This window comes from Mustela nigripes, chromosome 2 (assembly GCF_022355385.1).
Source record: "Mustela nigripes isolate SB6536 chromosome 2, MUSNIG.SB6536, whole genome shotgun sequence".
NCBI classification, from domain to species: Eukaryota; Metazoa; Chordata; class Mammalia; order Carnivora; family Mustelidae; genus Mustela; species Mustela nigripes.
This window is the reverse complement of record NC_081558.1, coordinates 142985876-142998167: the sequence shown is the minus strand read 5'-3', so window position 1 is coordinate 142998167 and position 12292 is coordinate 142985876. Positions and strand designations below refer to the sequence as shown.

Sequence of the window (12292 nt, the reverse complement as noted above, 5' to 3'; positions counted from 1 at the left end):
AGCCCGATGGTTTCTAAGAGGCTGGATGCAGGAGAGGAATGGATTTCCCCTTGTTGGACCATGATCTGGTTCTGGAGCTGGAGTTTATTTCCTGGCCATCACTGCTCCCACCATCAAAAGAAAAGACCATCTCTACAAAGAAATAGAGGCAGGTGCATTTTGGGGTAAGCAAGGGCTCAGGAGTGCACTTGAAGAAAAGTGCTATTGCCCTGGTGTCTCAGGGCAACAGCAAGTCAAGGAGAGGGAGCCAAATTGCATAGAGGCTGCTCTTGGAAAACACAGACTCAGTGTGCCCCATGGTCAATGGGCCACCCAGGACATCCCCAGGAGAGGCCTGAAAATGAATCCAAGTTCTTCCCTGACATCAGGGCATCCTAGACAGAAGAAAGACTGAGCCCTCCCTACTCCAGGCTTGAGAGCCCATTTCTGCCGCTCACTGACCATGTGCATTTGGACAGACTGCCCATCCTTGCTAAGATTTTCTTTGCTTATCCTGAAATGCAGATAATCCTTGCTCAATCCACATAATGACTATTATTGAAAAGGAAGAAGTATGGACAAAGGCTTTAGGAACCACCGTGAGTGCTGAGTAAATGCAGGGTGTTACTCTCTCTGTGAACACACAGCCTGTCTCCACTGGGACGCTGTAGGGAAGAAAGTTCCCTCACAGATGAGACAAGAGCCGAGCCTGGCAGGAGGAGGAGAGGGGAAGCCGTGGATAAATGTGGGAGATGAAGACTGTTGGCACTAAGAAGGCTTAGAACTCAAATTCAATTACTAAAACTCTGCAAACTAAACCAAACCAAACCAAACCCTTGTTTCTGTTGCTGGGTACGACTTCCAGTGTGGCGAGTGTGCCTGTCCAGATACAACTCGGGCAGGCCTCTAACAGAGGAGCCGTGGGCTGCTCAGGCCAGACCCACTGGCCCTCGTCACAGTAAAGGTGACTCATCTTACCTCTATAACATTTCCCTTCATAGCAAATCTAACTTATCACAAGATTAACCTGGTGTATTCAATGACAGGCTTATGTCATTGTGTGCCTGGTAAGTAGAAACAAATGGCAAACAGTCCTAATAAATGACTCTAGTGATCGTTACTATTTAACACAATCGAGCACGGTTTACAGTTTCTCTCTTTTCACTTTGTGAGTTTTCAAGGATTTGTAATGAGTACCTTTCTCTCCTGATTGCTGTGATCAGGATAATGATGAGGATCATTATCTCGCACGCTCACACACACACTCACACATACATACTCACACACATGTACACGTTCACACATACACACACGCAGAAAAACACAGAGGTCCTGATCATTCTTCCCAATACATTTAATTTCCTTGCCTTGACTGCCTTGATTCTCTGGTCCCTGGGCTTAGATTTTCCCTGCGGCAACCTTGACCATGCAGATGAGAGCATGTCCACACTGGCCTCCGCCCCCAACGTGAGTTAAAATAACTCTTTTTGAAGCTTCTTTTCTAAATCTGTTCTTGCCTTAGAAACTACCAGCTCATCGCGGAATCAGAGATTTTAGAATTAGTGAGTCCTAAGAAACATCTTTCTCCTAGCCTGTCAAACAGTGGTAGAGTAGACTCTTGGCTTGATCACGTCCAACATGGATCCCTCAGCATCTGGTGCAGAGGCTGGTACATAACAGCTTCACAATAAGCATTTGCTGAATTTTTTTTTAAAAATCTAATTTGGCCCTTCCATTCTACAATTAAAAAGTTTGGGGTACACAGCCGCTATGTATGTGCCCAAGGTCAGATATTTTGTAAATGGCAACTCCGGGACCCCAGTGCAAGCCTTCCGACTTGTACCAGTAAGAATCCCAGCAGGGAACAGATGGCATGCTTAAGTCAGGGTAATTAACTTGAGGAAAGTTGAAGACAGGAACTGTCTACAAAGATGTGGGCTGCATGTGGGGAAAACACAGTAACTAACGCAGTGTCCCACCGCGAGCAGCACTATCTGCCCTAGACCTGAAGAGTTTCGGGGGCTGGGGAGAGTGACCTGAACCAGGAAGGAGAAAGTCCCAGGGCGAGAACTGCCACAAGAGAAGAGGGAGTCAGCTGGCTACACAGTGCCTGGTTTCTCTCTCCCTTTCCTCCCTTCAGGCTCCCTCCAGGGGGCTCCCATTGGTCAAACTCAGTAGGAAGCCAGAGGAGGAGGGAGTCCTCCAGGTCAGTTTTGGCAGAAAGCAGGGTGGAGAAGGGTAGAGAGGGTACCTGAGGGGCACACAGTTGATACTCGCTGCCCCATACTGAGATGCCTCTGTGAGAAATTGTCCAGAGCAGTGAATTAATCAAGCAAACATCCCCTGAGTTTCATCTATTGACCAGACTTTATGCTGGGGCACCAGGCTGTGCTTCTCACTTCCAAAAAGCCACCCCCTTGCCTGTTATCCTCCATGGAAGCTTCATTTGTCTGGGTCACCACCAGAATATGTTGATCTCCCAGAGTTACATTTTTAATACGATTGTGCTGGGTGGTATTGCAAACACAGCAGGAGTTGGTTTATTGGCTGCTGACAAAAGAGGCTACAAGAACGTCTCCCAGGCTGGGTTCTGGAGAAGGGCCTGGTTGTGGAGGAGGATGGGAAAGTGCCCTGGAGCGAAGCAGTGTTGGGGGGAGGGGCAGAGAGCACAAGGAAGGATGCTCGTGTTCTCTGTAATCCTACCTGGGCCGGCTGCCTTGGCCATCAGTCATTACACCTCATGCACTGTGAGGTGTTTGGTTGGGGGAAGGAAGAAAGCTGTGTTGGAAATGGGTCAACAAAAGTTGAGAAACAGGAAAGCCGGGGAGAGAGAAGGTTCACCTCCACTCCTTTCTTAGCAGATTCCCAGCAAAGAGTGTGTGCTAAAGTCAGGAAGTCCCAGGCACCCCCACCCCAAACAGGGAAGGGAAAAGAGAGAGAATGACAACAAAAGGCACTCTCCAGTGAGTATTAGGATTCAATAGCTCTGATAATTTGCCAGGAGGCTGCACCACCGAAACGTCCATTAGAATTGGTCAAGCTTCCAAACCACCTCCCTAGAACACACGTATTCAGAATCCCAAGACTCAGCATCTCAAAATCCCAGGGTGTGTTTAATTAATGCTATTGCTATTTAAAAGACACACTATCATCTGGCCCACATAATGGGAATAAGTCCAAAAAAATTTTTTTTTCAAGAGAAAAATCAATTATCTCCACTTCTGGGACTTCCTTAACACTCCATCAACTCCAGTTCAGGCTAGAGTGGTCTGATTCTTTTGTCCCCCAGGCTTTTCCGAAAGCGGGAGAATTACCTTGGAAAAGTCATGGGGGAGGTGTGCAATCACACCATGTTTGTGTTTGGTAGATAAGTGGGGGAATTCAGACTCAGCCTCTCTTGCTTCCACAATATAAAGAGAGACTAGAAGACTTTGGAAACATCTGCGAATCCTTTTTTTTTTTTTTCTGTTTTAAAAATTTCTATGTGTGTTTTTAAAAATAGATTACACGTTCACATGGTTCCAAATTCAGAGTGTACAAAAAGGTACACTGAGAGAAGATTCCCTCCCACCTGCGTCTCCTGCCCCACTCTTTCCCTCCACTGTTACATTCTTTGAAGGCTTCTGGAATTTCTGAGAGCATAAACGGGCCAATACTGATATAGATCCCTGGCCTTTCTCTTTTTTCATAGAAAAGGTAGTCTAATTTCCAGATGCTTGTAAATTCAAAAATGATGGTCCCCATAGAAATTCATTACAGAGCCAGGAAGACATTCTAATTAAAGATGGTTTGTCAAAAACATTATCTTTTCTGGTAAAATACAGTTAGGTGCTCTAACTTCTGGTTCTATGGCACAGCATAAGCCAAACGATCACTAACGCTGGAGATTTGGACAGGATCCCACGTTCATTGCCTGTCTTCATTCCCTGAAAGGCGAGCCACTCACTAGATACGTAAGACACGAGCTAAGGCACCATCTGGGGCTGTGAGGTCCATAGGCAGGTGCAGCATCTCATGAGGGCCTGGCTGATCTATCTTCCTGTGACATCTGGTCTTCGAACAGCAGAGGGAAGGTGGATTAAGGTAGAAAGATTTTTGATAATGAGAAAGAACGGTGGGCCTCCCAGTCCGTTTGTACTGTAAATATGACAGGAAAGAGAGTTGCTCCGTGAAGCCAGTGAGGGTATGCATGATGAAAAGGACTGTGGGGGCTTGGTCCTTACACGTGATGATGTTGTATCTGAGGACCATAAGGAAAGGCTGTATCCAGGGTTGGAAATACTGCAGTTAGGGCCAACTCAAAAAGCAGGTGGAGACTGTGTGGTTTGCCCAGCAGAGGTTCCAAGCCCCACTCATCCCTCTCAGCTGGGACCCTGTGTGCAGTGCACGGGCTGTGGAACTGTATGTACATGGCAGGCCTCCTACAACCAACAAGTGTTACTAGTTTTTGCCCAGGTAACCAGGTGACCAGGCTCATCATCCTGGGTGCTTTCTGCAGCTTGCTCAGGTATAGGGCAGGATGTCCTCAGGAAGAAGTGCTTCTTCCAGTTCTTTTTTTTAGGGCCTGTAGGAAAAGTCTCTGCCCGAGGCTTTAGGATACAGCATGCAAGTTCAAGGGTCAGGGTGAAGGTCCGGAGAAGAAATTGTCCTGAGTCTCACTATGGTTGAGAGAACTATCTTGGAGGCAATCCAGTCGAAGGGATCCCTCACTCTAGCTGTTCCTTTCCCCCTAGCTTGACCCAGGGCTTATCCTCCCCAGTTCCCAATCATGCCTCTTTGACCTTGACAGTTGGGCCTTCGGACCATTGCCAAGGTGTTGGCTCCAGCCCTGGCCTGTTTGACCCAATGAGATACTGCTAGTTCACCTGTTAGCTGGGTCTCTGCCTCAGCCCTCTGCCTCCACCCATCAAGTGTGGAATTGAGCAAATGGTCCCCGGGACCAGGAGTTTCCAGATCCACTTGAATAACCTCAGTGTCAGGTTTTTTTCACATCTGCTGGCTCGTTGGCAGCCGCAGAAAACATTTCCTGAGATCAGCTCCTTGAACACCGCTATTTCAGAGAGAAAGAGGACCAGGTCTGGCCCTGGTGCCCCACCTCTCCCTGACCCTGCCAGCAAGGACAGAGCCTGCCTCACCCAGCAACTAGGCTTCCTGCGCAGTTGTTGGCAGCACTCGTCACCTGCCCTATCTTACCTTATATAATGATTTATTTGAACTTAACTCCCTCACTCCCTCAAAGTTAATTGGCAGACCAAGGAAGTGAATAGAGACACTCTCTGAGTTTGGGAATGAAAGATTGTAACATCACCGACGTCCTTGAAAAATAGCATAAATAAGTCATTTTAATTATAGTCTCCTTTTACCAATAACCACCGTCTGTAGTCTTATCTTCGATAATATTCTCCCATGACAGCAGATAAGATTCCCCAGCCTTGTTGTTTGGAGAAGATTACGTTTCCTTTCATGTTTAATTGACAAGCTATACTTACCGTGGCCATTGCTAGGGAGATGGGAAAGCCGCCTGATTTTGAAGAGATGATAGGGAGTTTGGGGATAGAACAAAGGCTACTTGATGGCCAATATCCTTGTCCTTTGGGCTGAGGTATTCCCGTTTCAGCTTCAGTTTCATCAGCAGGTGGGTGGTTGCCTTCGTGATTCTGTGTAAAATACCACCACCAAAAACAAACCAAACAGAGCTGGTGATGTGCTTTTCCCCCTCTTCTTTCTTTCTCTCTGAAATAGCGGTGTTCAGAAAATACTGTCTCCCTTTTACAGACATCAGATAAATAGCAGTAAAAGAGGCAGAAAAACCCTTCTGTCTGTGTCAAAGGGGTTTCTCGTAAATTCTACTTGACTGGGAGAGGTTAAATGTAACTATGGAAACATAATTAATGCTATCAAGACATTGACTTGAAATTATGTTTAGAGAAGAATGTAAATGTCACTGTCTCTTGTTTTGAGAAGACAACAATTTATAAACAATGAATCCTTCCAGTCTATACTGGAAGGTCCTCCCCAAGTTGTTCACTTACCACTAATAAGGTCAGATTACCTCCTTTTAATTCTCTTGGATTCCTGCTCCCTAATAAGTGAGTTATAATTTTTTTTTTCTTTAAAAAATCCATCTCCTACTTTTAAGGGAAAGAAAATATTGTTGGCTTTTCTTGACTGATTCTTGTGGCGTTTAAATATGTTAGCATCAGGTCTACTTTCAATAATGTTGTGAAACAAATCTGCCCTATCGGTAGCTGAAACATGAAGGAAACGGCCTTCTTTTCTGGATTCCTAGAGGCTAAGATGCTTTCTTATCTCAGAAACACAGCATCCAAATTGCAGACGGCTGTTGGGATATGACACATTCTGTAAATCAAATGGAAAATCTTTGCATTTGTAGTGATGGGTTTCCCTCTCCTTGTATAAAGCGTAACATGACATTTATTTATTTATTTTTCCTTTCAAAGATTGTTTTATCTTTTGAATATTCTAGTCACCCAAATGGTAGCTATTTCCACTTAATACTTCCAGGACTAAAATGGAAGCATTATCTCCCTGATTCTAATTTAGACTAGGGTTACGAAAGTTTTAGCACAAATAAGGCTTCTGATGACAGGTTACTGGGAGGTAGTTGCTTTAGCGTTACAGTTAAAATATTAATAATTCAGTTGTTTGATCATATCATATATTGATGCCAGGAAAATCCCCTTCCTATTGTGCGCTGTGTTTGTTCAGAGATTGAATTAATATCTGAAATACCAAGTTCGTTACCTTGTAACCTTTCCAGGTTACAGGAGATAAAAAAAATCTTTCATCTTCTATCGTATAACAGATTTTAAAATACCTAGTAACACCTGAATTCAGTCACCTTTGCCTTATTTGAAAATGATGAAGGAAAACAGTTTTTCAAAAGCTGAATAAAGATGATAGCGACTTTCAAAATTACTTTTCTTCAGCAGCACTGAAACACTTGGATGTCAGAATCTAGTGTTATTTCACAAGTGTAAGAACCTTAGATTCTAATATTACTTTTTTCTAAAATAATAACCATATGGCGCTCTTAATGATGAAAAGTACTTAAAAGTAGGAAGAGATTTTTATGAAAAAGGAAAGCACAAGACAAGATTTCAACGAGCTTTCTAGTTTTATGTGTTCACACATTAAATGCTGGGTGCCTGAGTAACATTATGTGCATAGAATAAATGCAGATTATGCCATTAATGTGATTGTTGGAAGAAGAAACTAGAAGAAAACACATCGGCTTCGAGAAAAGTAATTACCTGAAGAGTTGTGTTATTGGTTCCTAACCTATAAATGAAAGAGAAAACATCAAGTAAATGACTTACTCTATCCAACCCTCAAACCCCCTCAAACCCAATCTTGCTAGCGAAGACTCTCTCCACAAATGGTTATTCCTGAAGCATCTTAAATGTCAGCCTATAATGGGGACTTCTCATGTAGTGAGCATAAAACACCTGAAATCCCTCTGGTTCTAGAGAAACGAGAAAACAAGCACATCATACCTATGACAACTGAAGATTTGCCGCCATTTGTCAAGAAATGAAATTTTCCTGGTTATCTCTTCCAAATCCAGCTCCCAGGAGCATTGCTCCTGTTCCGAGACTTGCATAGTCCTTTGGGGAAGATGGGGAAATTAAGAAGGGAGTTGTTAGGTAGGGAGAGAGAGGTCGGGTGGTGGGGAAGCGAGACGCTGGCTCTGTGGGCTGGGCCAGCTGGAAGGCCGCCCCGACTTGTGACCAAGGAGAGGACACCACACCACACCATCACTGCTCTGGGCTCAGTGTAAGCCCCTGCTATCAGATCATGACTCAACTTTCATCAGAGGTGGAAGACTTTGTGTATTATTGTTCCCTGTAGAGATATCATGAATGTTTAATCCAAGATGCAGATTTATAAACAAAGGATTGCAATTACTTCTCTGTATCAGAACAATTGAGATAACTTAATTGACGAAGGATACCATCCCGGTGGAATGTGATAGTACTTTAAGCTGTCATGCCTCTGTGGAAATGTTTGAGGTACAGAAAGACTAGCCAAAAGGGGGCGGGGGCAGGTGTAAACACCATCCTGTTGATATCTAAAAACTGTGTCAACTACTGTTGGATCATATGGAGGCCAAGGAAGACACTGGCCAACAGATGTCTGACACAGAGTTTAGTACACAGAAATCTTACACACAGTTTGAAGGACTGATTTGATTTTGTTTCAGGGAGAGGCCCCAAATTCTGTCATGTCCTATTGGCTGAAGGAAATGTAGCCACAATAGCTGGCATAATAAAGAATATTCATTGCTGTAATGGTTAATTTTATGTGTCTTCATGTGAGGTTCCAGAAACCGGTTTTTGGTCAAACACCAATCCCAATGTTGCTGGGAAGGGTTTTTTGGTTTTTGGTTTTTTGGATGTGATTAACATTTAAATGGTAGGTTTTAAGGAAAGTGGGTTATACTCCAAAATGTGGTTGGACCTCAACAAATCACCTGATGGCCTTAAGGAAAGAGACTCAAGTCTCCCAAGGAAGAAGGACTCTGCCTCTAGTCGGCCTTCATATTCAAGAGTACATTGTTCACTCTTCCCTGAGTCTCCCTGCAAGGGAAGTGCTCTGCACATTTCAAACTTGTTCTCCTTCACAATCACATAAGTCAGTTCCTTACAATAAAGATCTCTCTCTCTCTCTCTCTCTTTCTCTCTGGAAAGCCTTGAGTAATACAATAGTATTTAACAAAAACAAATACTGACTACCAGTAAAAGTTTTCTTATCTCTTCGGATTTGGTTGAATATCAGAATTGACCCTAAAGAGGTCATTTTTCTCTTTGAACATTTCTGATCAAGAGTTCTGTAAAATTCTGAGAATGCTGAGAAGTCAGGGCAAAGAGGCGACCTGGATTTACTATGACTAGTGTGGTTGGGACTGAAGGGATTGGTTTTATGTAATATGGCAGAGACCCTGAAACACAGCAAGTCACTAGATAGACCACAGGTCGATTTAGGTGTCCATGGTTTTGCTTTGGACTTCTCTACCTTCAGTTTCTTAAATGAACTTCTGGTGGTTATAGAACCATTTCATATTCACAAGCTTCACATATTCACAAACCTCCATCAGATCATATTTTTATTGTAAACGTAACGGGCACAAATAATTCCTTTCTTATCTTCCTTCTCTAACCATAAATCCTCTTTTTTAAAGCCTTATTGTCCCCTTTTATAATTTTATAGTATTTAATATCTACTGGGCACTCCCAGTATAGGAAAAAAAATTATGTGATCCTTGCTCTTAAATAATATAATGATGAGAAATGTCTTGGATTTTGCTATTTAGAAAGTCATGTTAAAAAATAAGTTCTGCATCTGCCATTTAAATTGTTTAACAACTCCAAACCAAGAAAGGAGAAGAGCTAAGAAAACCTTTTTCTTTATCTTTTTTGCTTAAATTTAAATTCATTTAATTAACATATAATGTATTATTGGGTTTCAGGGGTACAGGTCTGTGATTCATCAGCTTTATATAATACCCAGTGCTCATTACTACACGTCTTCCCCAAAGTCCATCACCCAGTTACCCCCTTCCTCCACCCCCTCCCCGCCAGCAACCCTCAGGTTGTTTCCTATGATTCAGAGTCTCTTATGGTTTGTCTCCTTCTCTTCTTTCGTCTTGTTTCATTTTTTCCTCTCTTCCCCTGTGAGTCTCTGCCTTGTTTCTTAAATGTCACATATCAATGAGATCATAAGAAAGCCCTTTCCTTAAGAATCATTAAATCTGCGTTTTGTTTGTTTGTTTTTGTTGTTTGTGTCTCTGTCCTTCTTTTGAAACAATTCTATAAAGGTAGAAGCATAAATCCCAGCGAACAGACAACTTAACCAGTAAACTGTTCTGTTGCGTTTAATAAACACATTTTGAGTATTTCCTGTATCAGAGGCACTTGGAAGAGCCATGGTGAGTAAGATGAGGTTCCTGCTCTCTCTAGTGGTGGAAACAGACACACAGAGAGAGGAAAATGCTGTGTACACAGGCTCAGCGGGCTATGGGTGCCCAAGACATAGGCAGGAAAGCTGACTGGGTAACAAGGTGGCCTTTGGGCCCAGACGGCTCAGTTTTGAAGCATGGCTTCATCTCTTGGAACTGTATGGCTTTTGGACAAGTTATTTAACCTCTCTGTGCCTCAGTTTATTCATCTGTGAAGTGGGGATACTTTCGTATTTTTACCATATGAAGACTTCAAATCTCTGAGAACAGTATGCCACTCCACTTGTTTAGACCGGACTTATCTTCCCGTTATTTGATCCCCTGAAGTGGAATGCCTGAACCCAACGATATGGTCATTTCCAAAGATTTCTGATACATATTTCAAACTTTCTTCATTGTTGGTGAGCAGCCAACAGCAGCCCTCTTACTCCTTTCACTCTCTAATTGGAATTCATGGTTCTGCTCTTTTAAATAAAGCACTGCCTTTATTTCCTTACCATTCTCTCCCTTTTCGGTTAGATATTGATAAGGGCTCTATAGATGGAAAGGGCTGGCCTTTGGAATACACCAAGAGTCCAGAATGTGATTCAGCCATATCCAGAGGAAACCATGCCGCCTCTTAGGCCATTTTGTCAAGACTCAGAGCAGGAGGCCTGAGTGTAAGAAGTGGGATAGAAAGGAAAGATGGCATGGGGGATCCTGGGCCAGGTCGGAAGAACAGGGCAGGAGAAATATGTGGAATTGGGGATTTTCCTTTTCTACATTCTTAGGCTCTTACTCCTACCTCATGGCATGTGAAGTCATCTAAGGAAAGCTCTTGCTCCCAGGCTGTCCCTGCTGAGGCAAAAAATTGGGGCTGATTATGGAGTCTTGGGCAGTAGTAGGTCTGCAGCAGCTCAAGGCAAGAGCAAGAACAGAGCAGGGACAGTGAGGGAGGGGGAAGATTTTATGGCCATGTAGTGGGGGCAGTGGGTGATGGTAGAGGGTCCGAAATCATTCACCCACGAAGGAAGTGTACTAAGTGTAGAAACCTGTGTCTTAATCCTTTTGCTTTCTTTGTTGATAAATTTGAAAAATAATGCCAGTGATTTCATGAGAAAAGCTAGGATCTATTCCAAACTTGGAAATTAGTATATAAAAATGCAATGTGGTTAACATGTGCTATAGTTTCCCAGAAAGCTATGACTGATCTTTACAATCCTTTACTCAATCAGCATTAGAGTCAAATTTGAAAACCTTGGGCTTACAAGCATTTTGACTAGCTTGCAAAATGATCCCCAACCTTTCTCGTTGCTGTTCTCTTATGATGATGCTTCATAAATAGATATCCAGAAGTGAAATTTTAGAAACTTCTGACTTTATTTTTTAAACAGAATCTCGTTAGTGTTTAATTAACCTTACCCTTGGAGAGCTCTTCTTTAGGATTAAGTTAAATCCTTTGTGCTTTGATTATCATTCATTTTCCTTAGATCTACTTTCTGTGGAGATGGAAATTTCCCGATGACATTCCTTACTGAAAGAATTCTGCCAATCCCCTGGAAACTAGAAGATGGCTGATACCTTCTCTTTTTGTTCTCGGGTGATGAGATGAGGAGGAGAAAGAGAGTGTTAGGCCCAGTGTCAAATGCTAGGGCCTTCCCGGTGACTTGGTAACCTTGGAAAAGTTAGTCTCTCTGAAATTCATTTGCTGTGGCTCTTTGGCTTAATTCATAAAATCATAATGAATATGACTTATGTGAAAATTCCTAATCTTTAACCAATGTTTTCTTGCCTCCTGTATGTTAAAAACTTTCCGGTAAAACATTTTATCTTTTCATGGCTTTATGTATTTTGAGAGTCACATCATGAGCCTCATGGAGCCAGAAGTCCAAGTCCTAAAGTGAGAAAATCCAGATGTTGGTCCCAACCAGTCCCTCAGTCCACATGGGCTTTGGTTTGTCACTTAGTCACTCATGTGGGGCCCAGTCCTCATCTGGAAGACCTTAAAGGCCAGTGTGGTATAATGGGAAATACATATTTGGTTGTTGTCCCTGGTGTTATGCCCGAGTTTTCATGTCTGAGAGACCACCAAGGAGCCAACACCGATGCAGTCACACGAGGGTTTATTTGACAAGCTTAAGCGTGGGCCCAAGCATACCCGACACAGCGGAGTAGGGACTTGGAACCCGAGCTTAGTTAAGGCAGGGGTGTTTATGGGTTCCTGTTACTAAAGCAGGGTGGGGTTTCCTGGAACCAAAGCAGGGTTGGGGGTGTCTCTGGAACAAAGCAGGGTGGGGTTTACTAAAGCAGGGTGGGGGAAAGTTCAGCCCTTGGACACAGGGGTCTGAGGTGGCT

The 12292-nt window shown here is 43.3% G+C and overlaps 1 protein-coding gene across 1 annotated transcript in view; it reads right to left on the bottom strand.

Annotated features, from left to right (window-relative positions):
• MINDY4B (MINDY family member 4B) overlaps nucleotides 1-7603 on the bottom strand; it is a 35652-nt gene extending 28049 nt beyond the window's left edge. The window contains exons 1-3 of the mRNA XM_059388348.1: nucleotides 7497-7603; nucleotides 7254-7281; nucleotides 5469-5636 (exon numbers count right to left, since the gene is read on the bottom strand). Coding sequence (XP_059244331.1) covers nucleotides 5469-5636; nucleotides 7254-7281; nucleotides 7497-7603 — 303 coding nt within the window. The remainder of the gene's footprint in view (nucleotides 1-5468; nucleotides 5637-7253; nucleotides 7282-7496) is intronic.
• Nucleotides 7604-12292: the final 4689 nt, after the last annotated feature.